Below are 18,579 nucleotides of genomic sequence, written 5' to 3'. Positions count from 1 at the left end.
TACAACAACATAAATACTGTGCTGGAAAAATGAATGAATTAAAAATTAAGCAGTTTCTTTTTCCCCGCAGTCTCTTTCTGTAAACATTGAAAAATACAAATCAAGTCTCGTCAGTTCTCGACAAGACAACAACATCAAAATAACGACAACTGTTCCAACTGTAAGGCTCGGCCGCCTCACTATGCAAATAGTCTCTAATGGGCTCAGAGCAGGATGAAATAATCCGTTACCTTCTCTTTTCTAATCGAAGTAGTCAACAATGCTCAGTTTTAGATCCAGTAGTGTGGAGCGGAAATGAGGGGGGGAGGGGTCGCTGCGGTGAAGGCGGCTCCGTCCATCAGAAGAGGCTGGTCAGCGTGGTCTGTGTGGGGCTCCGGCACTCGTGGACGTCCATGCCGCCCGGCACCGAGGTGAGCACGGAGGTGACAGTGGGCATGGTGGGGTTGGTCAAGTCTGTCAGGGTGGTGGGGGTGCTGGAGGGGCTCATGGAAGCGTTGGAGATCTCCGAGGCCGGGCCCGACGGCGTCCCGCCCTGCAGCGTGGAGCCGTCCGATGCCTTGTCCCCCCCGGTGCTCTCCTGCCGCAGCAGGTTCCTCCTGAACTTGGCCCGAGCATTTTGGAACCAGACCTGCAGGAATAAAACAACACAATCCGTCCTGTCAATTATCTCTGATACCGTGTTCATCGTAATGCTTTTAGCATTTAACAAAGCATTTAGCAAGGTTGTTCAAGGTTCAGGGCACCCACAGTACACAAAAGATCGATGTTTCATTGACCTATCGCCATGCAGTTTATGTTGTATTTGGTTGTGAGATAAAGATCTCCACCGTCTGTTGAGCTCAAAGCAGTTCAAGTATTCTGCAGTAGCATCTCTTCCACTGTTGCTCGAGATAACCCACAGGGAGGATTTCTTAGACGCAGTACATTCCAACCATAACTGCAAGCTCTGTGGATTATCAAGAATAAAGAGGACACATTTCTGAAAGGACATGTTGGTGTTCATTGATACAAACGTCATTGTTCGGTGCTGTAAGTTCCACTCACCTCCCCGTCTATTGTCGATGTAGACGTGGACAGATGAATACGAGGTCAATTACAAAATGTTTTTGTCTCATTTTATTGAACTGACCCTTTAAACACATGTCTTTTTTTAACAATACTTTGCTAACTGACCACACCTGTGCTTTTGCATCTTTAAGTCCAGTCACTCCAATCATTTAGACAAAGCTGCCAACCGTTTCTGTCCAGCATGCTGTTACAATTACTTCCTTGATTTCAGTGCATTCCCTTCCAGACCAAACACGGTGGAAACACAACATTATGTCTGTGCTCAGTACAGCTGCATCAGCACATACCAGTCACACAAGTGACACTCATGAATGCAGACACCATGCTCACTCTTATGGATTAACCTACTGGACCTCAAGCATGTATCAAGTCATCTCAATGAAGGTTTGATACTGTGGTAAAATGAACGGACACCTCGGCTGCCGGAGAGGAGGGAACAACACATCCTCATGTCTCAGACTCTGTGGTTTGAGGTAAAGATAATTTGTTTCAATGCTTAAATACGACATCGCTTTACGTTTCCACAGATCACAGTTTTTCTCTGTACAGTCTACATTGGTTCATCTTAACCTCTCATCGGGGAGGATTTACATCAGCTGTCACACTCTGTGTGGCACAAGCAAAGGAGGAAGTTAGGTAATGTAGTAAAGCCCATAGTATAGTTCCGTCACCCAAACAAAGGAAAACACTCATATGGGACATTTTTAGAGGCAGTGAGAAACTATCTATGAACCCCACCAGACCCACATCATCTCCACCCCCACTCCTTCTATTTGCTGTGTAAGGAGTAATGTACAGCGAGCCCTCACAGCGGCATCTTGAGTCACCTTAAAGGGATTTATTTCACCATAATGACCGGCTCGCTGTACATTATCCCTCTTATTACATCGCTACTTACTAAAGTAATCGATCACTTGATCCAAATTATTGATTTAAAAATGATTTTGTTCCTTCCGTGAAAATAAATAATCCTCAGATCAGAACTGTGTCCGTAGCAATTGCTATGCAGCGATGAACAGACCCTAGACTGCCATCACTGACCAATCAGAAGCAGCTATTCCACAGAGCCGTGTAATGTCAGTTAAGAGCACACAGCAGTGAGCATCTCGTGTCTGGTCTGAAGTTGAAAGGTTTAAAGTCTGTTTGCAGATGCTCACACTGGAGTCAACCTTTAAAAGCACAACGGCAGGCCGCTCTGTGTGCAAACGTTATGCTGTTCATGGCCCGTCATGGAGAAGAGACAGCAGCCACAGACAAAAGTGTGTCTTGGGATAAAAGCAGCAGTGATTTCCGTCATAGAGTCTCATATTTGCAATGAAATGAATGGTTTGCTGAGGACCCTGTGAACCCTTTCAAGAGGGCCCTGCACCCCCTGTTCTTTATTTTCATTTTTGAATTACATTTTTTTCTCCACTTAATCTGTGCTCTCTTTTTCGATAGCAAACAGTGGTGTCTGAGTCTGCACTGAGCTGAGTGTTGGAGCGCTGGAATCATGACGGAGCCATGGGAACTGGGCGCTTCAACCGGAATAACAGGCATGAAAACGCAGACGCATCAAAGCAAAACGACTGCTTTGTTTTCTGCCAGCGTTAATTAAAGCAGCGGGATGATTGTTGTTGTTTTCTTTCCCTTCTCAGGAAAGAGTTTGATTCAGAAACCTTTTTGTCTCGTTTGTCTTCTCCTCGGCCCCCCAGATAATTCGCTGTCGTGTTTTGTGGAAATCAAACGCTCTGGTGTGCTTCCTCTTTCTTGGCGTGTACTACAGAGCTTTTTGATTTTCAACCCTCAATCCTCATCATAACATCACATCGTGCACTCAAATAGATTGCAATTTGTTTTGTTTTTATGACTTTCTTTTCACTCCCAGGTCATTTTGTATTCTAATTCCAACACACTGACTTTTAGCAGGTTTCTTTCCCTTGAGGAAATAAAAATATCGACTGCTTTTCAATGCAGCTTTTTCATTTTATTTCTTATTCTGTGGTTTTGTTTTTATTTAATAAAGAAAAAAAGGTTAAAAAAGAAAGCAAAACGATATGCTTTTGTTTTTGTTCAGCTTGTCGTAGAGGAATTTCACTGCAATGAAAAACAGCACTATCTTGAAATAAAGCATCTGATTTGGCTCACTTCATACATGTTACACCTGGAAACAAGTCGAAGTCCTGCACCCTTGTTTGCATCTGCCTCCTCCCTGAGTAAAGGAAGCTGCGGTCCAGCTGTGGTTACCTGTAAGACCCGCTTGGTGAGGCCCGTCTTCTGGGCAAGCTGCTTGAGGTCCTTGGCGTCTGGGTTGTGGTTGATGGCGAAGTAGGACTTCATGGTCCTCAGTTGGTGGTGCTTGAAGGACGTCCGCATGCGCTTGGTCTTCTGGCTGGAGCTGTACTGTGAGTCCCGGTCCATGGACTCCCCGTCGTTCTCGTTACAGCTCAGCGCTGCGAGCCAGCAGGGAACAGGAGAGAAGAGCTGGTTAGTCATTGTTTCGTCCTCTCTTTCCTGATTTCTTTGTTGTTTCGGACCCCATTTTAAGGTCCAATAAATCTCATGACCCCAGTAATCAAAGAGTATTCAATCTTTAAGAGCACAGACGCAGCTCCAAATGCACCACATAGAAATAATGTTCTGCATTTCAAACCCAGTGAGTATATTTATTAATACATCTGGAATAAACAATCCATCTCCCATGAAAATCAATAAATGTCAATATATATCAAGCGACCTCACATGCTTCTATGTGCATCAGCGAGATCGGTGCAGTGCAGATGTCTGTGCAATATATTGTATGTGGAGGAAAGAAAAAAGAAAATGTTATTAAGGGTTCATTTTGTTCTTCATTTTTTTGTTATTATTGTGCATATCGCTTTTTCCCATGTCAGAAATGTTGTTATTTCAATCTAGATTCCCTTTCTTCATTCAATCTATAAAATCAATCTGATCCAAGGAGACATGTGACCTGACAGCTGTTTCCTCCAGCTGCAGATCCTCCTCTCTGCACCTTGTGTCTGTCTGTCCCTGTCCACATGTCTTTCTACGGAGGAGGTGCTAGCCTGGCTTCAGCAAACACACACACACACACACACACACATGTATGTGTCCCAGCCTGCAAATTTCTTGGCAATATTCAAAGTGTTGCTGCATGCATAACAGTTCGTGTTCAATATCAGAACGCAAATGGTGAATATGAAGTGAGTGAAAACCATCAGAATAACACCTCACTTAATGAGCCCATACACACCAGGCAGGACAAATGCTGCTTTCTGGCCAAAGCATATGCTGCAGCATTTGAACAAAAAGCAGCCTGCTTCCTGCTCGTGCCTCGTCCTCACACACAACGTCTTATTCTCGGTGTTCACACCATCTGAGCGCTGCAGGCTGCTGCAGGTTGCACATGTTCTCATGTGAGCGCTCAGGTGAAGCTTGGATGTTGTTTCTGGCTGCAAACAGAAGAGGGCGCACTGCCTCTTCACTCCCCTGATTCTGCTTCAATGTCATTCACTTCAGTTACTTTACTAAATGCACACAATGACAAAAAGCTCGATTGGGAATCTCTTTCTCTGACAGACGGCTTCCTTTCCTCCTCGTGGCTTCATGATGCAATGTTGTGTTCAGACAGACGGTGCTTTCTTTAACTAAGTCCATCACGAATAGCTGAAATCATTTCAGAGCAACCGGAATTGTATCATGAATTCCAAAAATAAAAAAAAAGTGTCAGCATTAAAATATAGAGAGTGGTGCTGCCTCTTTCAAAGAACAATCACTTGATTCAGGAAAGAAAAGGAAAGCAGCTCTGTTGCATTGTGGGAATATCATTATTTCAGCTGTTGCAGCTTATTGACTGAAAAAAAAAGTTTTGAGAAAGGAGAATAGTTTGTGATCAAATTTATTCTAATGTGAATAATTAGAAAGATTAATTAACGAAAGTAAAAAAATTCCAGTCAGCTAGTTCTGCCCTCAGTATTTCATGCTCAGTGAATACATCGTCATGTCACATTGATCAATCTGGTACACACCCAGTCTGACCCAGCAATGCAATAAGGCCCCAGCGCGTGTGTGTGTGTGTGTCTATAGCCAGAACATCAAACAACTTTGAATACCAGATTGAGGAAACTGGAACATGACTACAAACCACCAACAATGAAGTGATTATTTTTATGTTATTCAGCGTTTAGAGAAGCCTTGACTCCATGTAGATTGTTAAGACTACTGCAGCTCATTGACCTGATGAAATCCTATGAAGCTGTATGAAAAGTTCAATTTACAAGAAATGCTATGTGGCCTGTATTTGTGTTCTTGCTTTTTCTTCTCATTTGACAGTCCTACACTTTTATTTCCTCTCCGTCGGCCACTTGGTTTGGTGCTGCCTGGCCTCACTTGGCCTGCATGCTGTTCTCTTTGTGTATTAGCTGTTCTCTTTGTGTATTAGTGGCTATTGCAGGCTTATTCATGCACACTGTTTGGCCTCAACGTGACCATGCTGCTGCTGTTTCTGACAGGAATGGTCAGCTCGACTGAAGCAGACTATCATGATGGAAGATCCAATGCTGACACAAATAACGCCGAGCACACACAAGTCCTGAATCAAAATCATTGAAAACAACTCACTGCCAACAAGAAGGTTATAGGAGCTTTAAATAAAAATGTAAGTAATGCAGTAGGGCTATTTAGCACAATACAACACACACACACACACACACACACACACACACACACACACACACACACCATAGCCGTTTAAAAACTAGGTCGGTCGTTATTGTGGTAAAGTTATGATGAAGTCATTATAAACTGGCTACATCAATAATATTTATAAAACCACAGAGAGTAAAAGCCATATGATGAAGTTATGATAAAGTTATGAGAGGGGAGCACACACACACACACACACACACACACACACACACACACACACACACACACACACACACACGCACACACACACTGTGAGCCGTTAGGACTGTTCTAAAGGTTGGATTAAGGAAAGCTGTCGCTCTTAATCATTTGGTATTCACGCTGAGGCTGTTCAATAAAACGATGGAGCAACATTTACTTTACAATATGGCTGCGGTGGTTTTTATGTTTCTTTTTCCGACGTTTTCGACCCTGGATCATTGTTTTTGAGGTAAAATCAGCACCACAACACGATCAAACACGAAATATACACGAATGACATGCTGAACTGTCCGCATTTCTTAATGCTCAACACGCGTGTCAATAGCTGAACTCCCGGCGTACTAACGTACGTCCTTACCTGCGTTATAAGCAGCCAGCTCGGCGCCCGGCCCAGGGCTCTTCCTCTTCCTGGGCCGGCCCTTCTGCACTGTCCCCACGCCGTTGAAGTAGGATAGTCCAAGCGTGTTGGCCGGGCCCAGGCCTTTGTGCGGGACAACGTCCGCGTGGTTAAAATGTGTCTGATATTCTCCCTGGATGAGAGTCTCAAAGTGCAGCCGACAGTACACCAGACTGTCCTTCATGCCAAAGTGGTCCCCGGTGGTGAGCATCTTGCTGCAGGAGGTGCACGTGAAGCAGTTGAGGTGGTAGACCAGGTCTCGGGCCCGCATCACCATCTCCGAGGCTGAGATCCCCAGGTGGCACCGAGCGCATCTCTGCACCGAAAATCTTCTGCGGACAACACAGAAAGCTCATCAGCGGCTGGACGCGGAGCCCTGCAGGCTGCTGCTGGTGTGTCAGTGCGGCACGATATGGAGACGTTACGCACTCACAAACAGCGCTCTAAGAAACTTTTCTTACTCATGATGTGAATTCACATCAAACCTTAAAGTTGAACAGATAGTTTGCATCAATTTGGCGATTTTGCAATTTAATTAAATTTGAATTGTACCCAGATATTGTTATTAAACAACCCTATTTCTTTTGTTTTCTTTCCGTTTGTTAACATGTGAGAGAAACACGTGGATTACATCTGGATACAAAATAGATCGTGCATTATGGCACTAAATATCAGCTGTGCAACAACATTGTACAAACTCATATTATCAGGAAAGAAGCGGTGAGAAAGACATGATGTATAAATCGTGGGGTTTTTTTCTCAAATAAAACTGATTTTTAGAACCAAATCCAGAAAAAAATATTTTATTGACGTAATTTTGCATTGACATTGTTTCATTGTTTCTTTATTTAATTGCATCCCCGGTCATTTGTGGTGTACCTTTAACTTTAAAAAGAGTATCTTCACCAGCCACGATAAGAAGCATTTGGCTCTTTGGATCCCAAACACGTGCGGTGGACGGAGCGCGAGCTGCGGGCCCTGCTCGGCCTCCTACCTGTAGTAGTCCTCCTTGCAGTAGATGCTGCCGTCCTTGCTGAAGCAGGTGAGCTCAGATTCCAGGTTGAGTTTGCACTCGCAGCACTTGAGGCAGCGCATGTGCCACTGTTTGTCCACTGCCAGCAGGTAGTAGCGGTCCGCGATCTTCCTGCCGCAGCCCGCGCACAGAGCCACGCGCTCGCCGGTCATACACGGCATGGACTGCACGGAGAGAGGCACGAGGACACAGCGTCAGGGACATGATGTCGGAAGAAACACAAGTGCAACGATTCTGTTTGACATGATAGCCTAACATGAAGACATGCTAACATGGCTTCATCCATAATAACATTATTAATACTAATACTAATAATAATATAGTATATAGTCCCAGTGGAGGATCAGTGTATTCGCTGTAGAATATTACAGAGTATCGTCAATTATAGCCTCACTAGGGCCACAGCCACCACATGGGAGGATTTTAGAAATATTGTAAAGAAATATTGTTGAAGTTTAAAACTGTATTTTTGTCTCAACAACCTCAATAATACTCGTTATCAACATTATGATGATATTACAATGCAATCAGTAAGAAAAGGACAACGCAAACTCCACTCCAAGACCACAGTGCAGGAATTAAAAATCTATTGTCATATTGCTGATAGTATAGCAGCAGATTAAAAGAAAACAAGTAGACCTACTGAAGTCATTTAACATCTTAAGAAGCATGGACCCGCTGAGTATGTTCTTATGAAACGCGTGCTGTTGTATCTGTGCTGTTCATTTCTCCTGAAAATAACAACTGTGTAAATGAAAGGTGCAATAACAAACACAGGTTTATGATAGGGGACTGCCATTTCATGTTATTTTCGAGAGGCCTGCAAAATAGACACACAGGTGCACGTACACGCGCACGCCCTCCACGAATAATTTGCAACAGAATATGGAAGCTGAATTTAAAATACCAATTTCTCTTCTCTTGTTTCATATTCATTGCGGCGCATTTAATAATTCATATTGAACTTTCCAATAGTTAGAATTATGCATTTTAATTGAATTGTTAAAGTGTAAAAAAATAAATAGAAAAATAATCTAACGCTACTTTTAATTAAAATTGTTATTGTAAAAGAAACTTCCAAATAAGGTCTGTTAAAAAAATGATATATGTATATATATAGATATATATATATACATATATCTGCGTTGTGAGCCATAGAATATGCGCATGTTTATTGTGTGTTTTGAACGCATCATGAAGGCACAATTAAATAAACGAATTGCTAAGTTTAAAAAATGTTTTTTTCTTCATGGATAATTGTGTATCTTTCTCAGCGCTGGTTCCAGTTGGAGCTTCTCTGGGACTAAAGTAAGTTTAGATCGAACAGTGGCAGTGAAGGAATCACAGTGTTCAGGCCTTGTGGAGGAAGTTTGAGAGCGGAGAGCAACTACACAATAAACTCGGGCATTTACTGGCCCGTTTTTCAGCGTGAATTAAAAGTAGAAAGCGTTCAGAAGTGAATCACAGTGCTTGGAGCTGTAAGAGTGCAGCCGCTGTCACATGTTTCCAGGCTGCCATGCTGCCTGCGCTAACGAGCCGAGAGGGCCAAAGGAAAGTCTCCTACCGTCTCTGATTCCCCCATATCGATGGCCGAGCTGATGGCTGCTGACTCGCTCTTTCCTCTGCGGTCCATTTCTTCCACCACACCGTGCACGTCGCCTCCAGGGAGGCCATGGAAAAGCATCGTTGCCGCAGAGGGGAGGATGTTATAACTGTTCTCTTCGGATCTGCAAGCCAAGATGTCCATCAGAGGCAAAAATCGGCGCAATAAAGCCACTCAAAATTCTTGCTTTTTCGAAAGGTTTTCCTTTCTTGCCGTGACAAGTGAGAAATCCAGAATAGGGAGGAAAAAATATGAGGGAAAAATTGGACACGTGTTCTCCACACTACGTCTCATCTGCCAATGGAAACCGTCATCCGAATCTCTGCAGCTCTCATTATTAATAAGCTCTGATTAATTCATAAATAAGCGCACAGACTTCGTTTCTCTGACTGGAATCGATTTTCTCTCAGGCGTGATGTTATTTATTTCTCGCTATCATTTGCTCTTTCTATATTTCCCTTTCTATTTACTATGAATAAACATACCAACTATGGACGCGCGCTGCATGGGTATCGCCGATGCCTCCTCGTCGGGAGTAATATTTCAGGATTTCGTCAGATGCAAGGCATTGGCAAATATCTTCCTTATTCTGCAGAACAATAAGTAACTCTGTACAGCTGGCAGCCGGCAGCAGGCTTCTAACGCATCTCACAGTCAGAAAGAAGAAAAAAGGTATGTCCCAAAAAGCTGACAGTGGTCCTCCCCTCCTCCAGGCTCAGCAGTCCAAGTTGATGCTACAGCAGCTGATTCATGTCGCTCAAACTACTTCTGCTATTCAGAGAAAAATAGAAAACAGCCGCGCAGCCTTTGCTTTATAAAATCCCGCCGGGCGTCTGGAGAAGCGCTTTTCCTGTACAGTACAGTACAGTTTGGTGAATGTTTTGTCTTTTGCCAAGTAGGCTGTATACATGTGCGTAACAGCAGAAGAGGAGGAGTTGGCTTCACGTTGACTGATGATAGGCGAGTGTTTGCTGGCCCCCCAAAAGCTCCTTCTCAAGTCCCGGTTGGACTCTCCGCTCCTTATCAACGGGGCCCTGTTGCGTCACGACGCACCATTTACGTTCATTGGCTATTCCGCCGCCACCGAACTATCTGGCTATACTTTTACCGACCGGTCTGAAAAGCGGCAGTGCCTCTGCGACCGTTACCGACCACCGGCCAACCGTGTCTGTCTGTCCGGAGCTGCAGTCAGAAAGGTCAGTTTTAAAGAAAGAGAAGAAGAGTCAGGGCAGCACAGCGTGTCAGTTGTCGGAGCTGTTGGAGCTGTCGGTCTGTCTGAGCGCACCGAGGACGTCCGCCGGGACCTTTACTCATGTGACGCAGAGACAGGGTTCCGCAGCCCCGCACGGTTGCTGCTCAGCCTCTTCATGGCACCAGCGGCTCTGCACAGAACCCAGGGCTGAGCTCAGCGCCACCAAGTCTCAAATCAGCCATCCAATGAAGACTCACAGTGTTCAACTTTTTAATCCCATTTTTTTATTCCGTTTTATTTGTTGAAAAACGACAAAAACAACAACACCACAAAAGACAGTTCAACGGGTTCGTTCATTTGGCTTCTCCTAAACTGTATCAAAACTTCGACTTTCTCCTGTCATTTCACATTTGACATGTTGAATATCTGAAAGGTAAATGGGGCTCATTCGAAGTCAAAACTCATGAAAAGCTTTATTTTGCAAAAATAAAGGTGTTGCAGGATCGAAAGGCAAGCCCCTTCAAATGTCTTTATTCCTATACAGAGATATTTAGATCGAACCAAAGACGTGAATTCGAAAATTGTATCGTTTGGAGCATCATTGTTCAATTTAGTGTTCATTCGTTTGAATCCTGTTGGCTCCAGCGGGTGTCTTCTCTACATCTGAGCATCATTCATCCTGTTTTTATTCATCCGAGAGCTCCATCTCCTGAACTCCACTCTGTCATCTGATGCCATCTGAAAGCGGCTTCTGTATTTCCACCACAGAGCAGTTTGGTTCAGCAGCGGGGCTGCAGCGTGAGGCTGCTGAGCTGATCCCGGATCCGCTCATTCTAATTAGCTCTCTGCTCTTAATTGGGAGGGGAAAGTGGACTTCGTCATCAGAGAGAGTCGTGTTTGAGGACCGGAGGAGAGCTTTGATCTCGCACAAAAGCAGCAGCAGCGGTGTGGGAGAAAACGACACGTCACCGTTCTGGCTTTTGTACGAAAACTGAAGTCAATTCAAATAGTTATTTAAATTAATTGAAAACGAAATCCGTCCAGACATTTAACCTCCTGACAATTTATATATCTGCGGATTCATGCGCTTAAACAATATTGGAATGTTTTTTTTCTTCCCTTGATATTTATAATTATTTTTCTTCCAAACATACCTGTCCTGCCCCCCTCCCGCGCATAACAGCTCGCGTTTAGGCCATTGTGAAGTTTTATAGCACAAATATGATGTTAAGCTCCTAAATCTTTATGCAAATCAGCTCCTCTGTAATACCGTTAATTGAATACATGCATATTTATCATCTGCGTTTTCTATCTGCTATAAGGCGGGTTTATACATTAAACATAGCGGCAGCGGGCATGTCTGCCGCGTGTATGAAATATCATATTAGCTGCAAGTGTAAGATTAAGGAAACAAAAAATATCAGTTTGTATGTATTTGTTTCAGAGGAGCCCAGACTGGCTTGATCCTCTGATTTGATTTCAGTTGCTTCTCAGTATGATGAAGAAGAAGAAGAAGAAGAAGAAGAAGAAGACGTTTACGCAGAGATGATTTATGCAAATGTATGCCGAGGTCTGGTGTATATGTTGGAATATTCTCACAGTATTCACAGCAGGAGGAGAAAACTCACAGTATCATAATTAACAATATCAAGTGTGTAAAGGTTAAAATAGTCCAATATTTATGGTGCATTTAAATGAAAAGGTAAACCTGAATTAATTCTCTCTCTCCCTCTCTCTCCCTCTCTGGGGCAGTAGATCGTCAGGGCTGGAAGATAAAAAGACAGAATCACCATCTCCAACAGTCATCATTTATGCTTTATACATATACAACTTCCATCACTTTGTTTCCACTCACTATGACATTTAGTGCATTTTAAAAGGGCAACCTCATTGATACACAAAACAGTTGAGTAACTCTAAATAAAAAGGTTGACAGTGCATCCTGTGCTTCACAGATTTCACATTGAAACAAAAGATTGAGGATCCATTATTTGAGATTATTTATAAACAAATACTAATGATGAAACTGTTGCAAGGACTCGGCCTACAGGAGCTCATGCTATAGGCCAGGATTATTCGGATTATTCTGAGCTATATTTTGTCACCACTAAAGTTGGTAGTTTGGTTGAAATTATAATTTCATATTAGGTGATGAATGAATAAATATATCCACTGGCAGAGTGGTGTCACCCTGTTGATACCGTGGTAACTATCACATTGTGAGGCCACCAGACGATAATCGACGAGCACAACTGTTTTATGGCAATATCGGGGATTTTTATTCGTTTTTTGCATAAATACTAATGTGTCAGGCATTTTATAAATTGCTGCCACAAAAAGACATTTCTGTTTGACAAGACACCAACAATACAATCACCGAATTGTCTTAATTATTTTGTGTATTTGCATTTTATTTGATTAACTAGTGCATTTAAAAATAGAAACAGAATGAAGACTCCATGTCGGGAGGTGTTAATGCTTAATACAAAGAACGTGACCCCATGTGCTCAATGGGAGCTCCAACAGCCGACTGCCAACTCAGCTCTACCTTAAGTTTTAATTCCAAATAAAAGAGCCAATCATTTTTGATGATTGAAAAAAACACAAGTTTGCCCACTTCAATGTGAAAAATATCAAAAAGATGTTTCCAACAAAAACTTTCCTCCCATCAAGCTTTAGAGTCCGAACAGTTTCAGCACTGATGAGACAGAAAGGAAACACACTCCTGACAAAGCATGTGCTATTTAACACAAGTATGAAAGAGGACTTGATATCTGGCTCAAGTTATTGGAGAGTTGTTGTAAAACAGCAACAACACATTTAGAAACGTATCCTAATAACGAACCAACAGTGTGAGAGGCTGACTGAAATACTTTGTTGAAAGCACATGCCCTGTGTGTGTGTGTGTGTGTGTGTGTGTGTGTGTGTGTGTGTGTGTGTGTGTGTGTGTGTGTGTGTGTGTGTGTGTTAGTGGGTGTTGCTGCATGTCCACGACTAAAATGCTGATGCAGCTCTACTGATTACTCCCGTCCCGTAATGATTTCCAAATGGGGCAGCCATCAATACGACAAATCTGCATTTCTCAGAAAAACATCACCCTCGTCAGACTCCTGGCGTCTTTTTGATCTCTCCCCGTGTTTTAATTGTATTCTGCGTAAAGGTAGAGGGGAGGCATCGGGTGCGTGGCTCTAATGGGATGCTGCTGTGGAAGTGGGGAGCGGGGTTACGCGCTCTCTGAGGAGAGCTCGGCTGTAATTAAGAAAGGGAACAAAGCAGAGGAGACTCAAAACACATGAAAGGGAGGAAGCGGATCACCTAATCACTGTACGTGCACCATCCACGCCGTCGCCTGCGTCCACACACACACACACACACACACACACGTTTAATGAGAGGAAGCATCACACACAAACACACAGCCGTTCAGACAGCACACCTGAGCCTCTCAGACCTCAGTCCCGTCCATGTAGCATCTTTTCTTATGGGAGCACACTGTGTTGTGGAATCAGATATAATGCAACCATCATATTCATTCTCATCTCAACAAATGACATTTTAAACTGGCTATGCCAGTGGTTCACAACCTGAGGCTCGGGACCCCTTAGAGGGTCGCGAGACAGATCTTCTGATCTGTTAATAAAATAAAGAATTTGCTCTGCCAGGGCGTTCAAACACATTCCAGTCTTCCTCTGTTCGTAAGTGGACCTTGAGTTAAGAATATACGTACGTTTTTCAATCAGAGAGAACCGTGTAACTCCAAGATGTCAACAACAGCCTTTCTTATAGGTTGTGTGCATCTGTCTGCCAATCCAATGAGTTTTTAATAAATAGAGAATATCTTTAACAAGTAAGAGTGTTTTATCAACCTACAAAACAAAACCTGCATGTGGTCAAATCCCCAGGCCTCTACCCTGCCTTCACATACATACTGTACATATGAGATATATGACAGTTCCTCTTCATTTACATTTTACAAAGCTGGGATAAAATCCTCAGTTTGAATACTTGCTGAGCAGTTTGGGTTCCTAGAAGGAGACCTCCAAGTTACTCATTTCCTCCAGTGTTGAGTCTGCAGCAGTTTCTGGGTCACAAAGGAAAGACGGAGGCTGGGGAAGGAGATAAGGAATTTCAAATGTAACTGAACAAACAGTGGAAAACTCAAACTCCACTAAGTGAAGGCAGAAGATGTCACCTTGTCATATTGTCTGATTGACGGCTGATCTCCAGGAAGTGCTGTGGATAAACACCAATGACTGAAAGGATCCAAAAATACACAGACAGTGATGTGGGGGACGACCCAACAGAATACCTCCGTAATAACCCGCCAAGATTACAGGTGGTCACAGTAATAGCAGGAGGAAGGAGCCGTGAGCGTAGCGGGTTAAAATACCTTCTTTCTTCTCCACTTTTCAGCACAAGATAATCCGGGAGACACTTACACTGATGCGGCACATGCTCACTGAGATGGAGCTGGCAAATGACAGAAAAGGCAAGGCCTTCCAGATTTAGCACAGGAAGAGAGAGCTGTGAATATAGACTAGACCAGGGGTAACGTTAGGCATGGTAGCTCAACCAACGAGCAATGAGTGCTCAAGAGATTTGTTTTGAAATGATGAAGTGGCCTCTCATCCGTATGGCATTGAATGGCCTGTTATCTTCTAAAACATTACGTTTCCATTAACTGCACTCTCAAGTACGTTTGGAGGGAAACGCATTGCAGTGGCAGTTTGAAACAGTTTGAAACACGTGGTTGACTTCATAAATACCACAGAAGGACTTTTTTAGGTTCAGTGACAAACATCATGGTTTGACTTAAAATTACTACAAAACTGAAACAAAACAAAAACACATCAGAAGCACGTGGTTCAGCCGGGACACAAACAGCAGTTTCCTGGGTGGAAGCCCTGAGTTTCACCCATCCACCACTTCAGCCTTCTCCATGTGTGGAAACGTATTTGTAATACGTGAAAAACAAGAGAGATCCGTGACAAAATACGTTTTCCCTCGAATTTCCGATTCAGTTCTGTTGTCATCTTTCGGAGACATGGCTGTTTATTGATCGTTTTCTCCATCCCTGAAGACCCGCCCTACTCTGCCTCTGATTGGCTCGTACTCTTGGCAGAATGTGTTAAGTGTATTGCTGATGAACTGGATTGATGACAGGTTGGTATGTCAATGATCTCATCTCAGATGTGGATGTTTTCATATCGAAGTACAATGTGCTGACTATGGAGATACGTTCTTCTTTTTTAAATGTCACTATGCACATGGCACATCTGGATGGAAGAAAACAAAAGACCTGTTGGAGAGTTGTACTTTGATATGATGTCAGAATTAGACTTATTATATTAACCTTAATGTTTATGGGGCACACCGATTAACAAGGACCTTTAAAGCTGCCGAAAAGCTGAAGTCACATTCCTTTCAATTAAGACTGAGACTATCATTACTCCCACCAACAATAATGTTATGGAGTGAAGACAGTTATTATTGTGACATTTTCTGTTGAAAAATGACTCACAAAATTTAAATTTGTAATTTAAAAAGTTGTTTATTGATTTTTAGGGAGGGTGGAAGACAACAAATGGTGATGGTTAGCAGGTAAATGATATAACCTCACTGCACAATATTGTGTACAATGGTTGTTTACTAACGAGCAATAACACAATGTGAAAGCATAACCCAAGTCCTACACTGTCAATCTCATTAATGTGCTCCGTAGATTATTGGTTAGTAATTACTGATGTACTAACATCAAATACTGTTGGGTGGATTCAATTACAATAAGGAACCATGATTATAAACTGATTATATATACAATCTTAATCTGCAGAGTAGGTATCAATGCCAGATGAATATAATAAATAAAGAATTATTCTGAAATATGGTAGAGTTGAGGTATGAAATGAATTCTAAGAAGTATAATATTTGTACTTAGTTTTTTCAGCATTTAAAAGAAGGAAGTCTGACGACATCCATTGTTTGATTTCTGATATATATTCTTGATTACTGATTTATTAATGAAAAAAAGAACAGAATATGAATATGAATGAATAGGGAAAAAGAATAGAATATGAGCAAAGAAATTATATTTTTGTTCAATTCATTATTTTCTTTACCTTAATTTGATAGCGTGCAATAGAAAAGCAGACAGATAACATGGGCATGCAACAACGGTCTTTGACCGTAATCAGCTGCAGTCAGATGTCTCACACATTCATTCTATGATATGAAACAAGCTGTGCTCATCTGATGTGCTTTACAACCAACACACATAGTGTGTTATTCAACATATTTGGGTAACAATATGTACAACAGTTAAATTGTATTTGGAGAAAGAGCAGATTAATGTCAGTGTGGTCAGTATGAGACTGTACTGGCCTGTGTGCCTAACAGCCCTGCATGCTCAAAGAGGACGTGTAAGTCATCTCTCAGTGGGAGCTTCAGCTGATTCTGACCCACTTTAGATCTGATCATTGTGCGTTATGTCTTGTAATGTTTCCCATAAAGCTAAGGCAGCAGCATAAGATGCTGGAGTACAAAGGCTGAAATAAGAAAACCAGCCTTTTCAAATTTGTTCCATTTTACACATTCTCAGAGCCTGACTGTCAACATATTCAATTCTTGCACAAACATTTTTTGAAATCTTTCAAATCAACAATATTACAAGGTTTCATCCTGGATGGAGATAACCAATAATGAGCATTGTCCGCCGGTCTGCTTTCTCATCGCAGAGTTGTGGTGGTGTTTTTCTGTGCAGCGCCGTGCTGCAGCCAGCGCCTGTCAATCAGCCCCACACTGCAAACATTACAAAAGAAGCTCATTCTGCCACAGGAGCCCCTCTTTGGAGAGCAATTCTAAAACTTACATGCCTCTTATTTGTTGGGTCAAAGGTTAAATTGCTGACCCTCCCCTCCATTCCTCCCTCTCGCTCTCCCCACCGTGGCCAAGCTGTACTCAGGGTCTTATATTTACATGGATTAGAGTCCTTTCACGCTGAAGAAAAGAGCTGGTTCACAGTCAAAGCCCGAGGAGCAGTCCATGCTGCCCGAGTGGCCACATTATTCACTGGCAGACAATGACCATATTGTAGTTATGTGGAGAAGGAGGGGGCAGGAGGAAAGAGAAATCCCCCCCTTTGCCATGGCAAAGTCCTACACTTGTGCCACAGAGAGGGGAGGGCCGAGCCCCATCCGCTTTTTCAAGCAGAGCAAACAAAGCCTGCCCACTGTGAACAAGATGAAGATGTCAAAAGCTTTTAGGCAGGGGGGTGAGACGGGGTTTAGGGGATAAACCAACAAAACAAGTGAAAAGGTCTTCTCTCAAATGGATAAATCCTACTAAGTCTACATTTCCACATCAGATTTAGTCTCTTCTTTAACATCCTCTCTCCTCCCCCTCTCAATAATCTTTCCAAATCAAACCATAGACAAAAGAAGAAGAAGGAGGAAGGAAGTTTGGCTTCAACACGGCTCCGACTCGTATTCTCGTATTTTGTATTTGAGTAAAAACAAATTTGAAAAATGTGAATCTTCTGTTGTGATGGTCAACCCACTTAATGTAATATTTGATAGCAAGCATCTGATAAGCAAAGACAAGAAGACAAGACAAGAGAAAAATCATTTTAAACTGTCAGAATCACATAAAACACACATATGAAAGCTTTTAAAGAGCTAACTTTCCTTGGTGCAGACGGGAAAATAAAATACATTTCCTGGCTTACTCTAGCTGTACTAAGAGCAGATATAATCACAGTATGGATGACGTACAGATATTTCTCCCCAACATGTACCTGTGGCAGCGTGACGTTGAAGAGGATAGAAGCCCAAGGCCCTGCGGAGTGAATGACAGAAAGAGGCCTGGTATACAGACACAGCCAATTCACATGCAAATAGGCAGCCTTGCAATGACTCTGATTAACTCCCTGTCAGTTCATAGTTTCCATGTTAACAAAGATGTAGTCGCTTTTGAGAGAAGCGGTACATTAAGTGGGGAGAGACAGAGGGAGAGAGGCCTTGTGGCGAACCTTACAGTAAAGCCCCCTCAGGACATAATGCAACCTCCGTCTTGTCGGCCTAATCCACCTCGCAGATGCAGGACAGAGCCGGCACTGGTACAAGGAATGAGAACAGGGGACAAAGGAAAGCAGCCCTCTTGTTTCTCCTTCTGCCTCAGCAGCAGACGTCCTCCCAAACCCCATGACTGAACGGAGTGAATGACTTGAGATTGAGCCAGTCAAGAGCTGTGGGCCCAGTGGACCCTCTGAATGAGAGTTGGTCATGCATATACTGCCTGCATTTGCTTCTCAATAATGTCCATACATCAGGGCAGTCTCACTGATTGCCCGTTGACTCAAAATTCAGCCACATCAAATGAGAGTTTGTGGAACTAGCACAATG

At 42.9% G+C, this 18,579-nt stretch overlaps 1 protein-coding gene across 1 annotated transcript; it reads right to left on the bottom strand.

Annotated features, from left to right (window-relative positions):
* Positions 1-268: 268 nt before the first annotated feature.
* On the bottom strand, positions 269-9,189 carry lhx2b (LIM homeobox 2b). The gene is made up of 5 exons (XM_079270645.1): positions 8,950-9,189; positions 7,347-7,549; positions 6,314-6,684; positions 3,295-3,500; positions 269-628 (listed from the first exon to the last, which is right to left on the bottom strand). The coding sequence occupies exons 1-5, from the start codon at positions 9,130-9,132 to the stop codon at positions 338-340; spliced, it is 1,254 nt and encodes a 417-aa protein (XP_079126771.1). The 5' UTR covers positions 9,133-9,189; the 3' UTR covers positions 269-337.
* Between the last annotated feature and the right edge of the window lie 9,390 nt (positions 9,190-18,579).

The sequence above is a fragment of the Melanostigma gelatinosum genome (assembly GCF_949748355.1).
Source record: "Melanostigma gelatinosum genome assembly, chromosome: 6".
In the NCBI taxonomy this organism is placed as follows: Eukaryota; Metazoa; Chordata; class Actinopteri; order Perciformes; family Zoarcidae; genus Melanostigma; species Melanostigma gelatinosum.
Note: the sequence above shows the minus strand (reverse complement) of the source record. Positions and strands in the feature narration are given on the sequence as shown.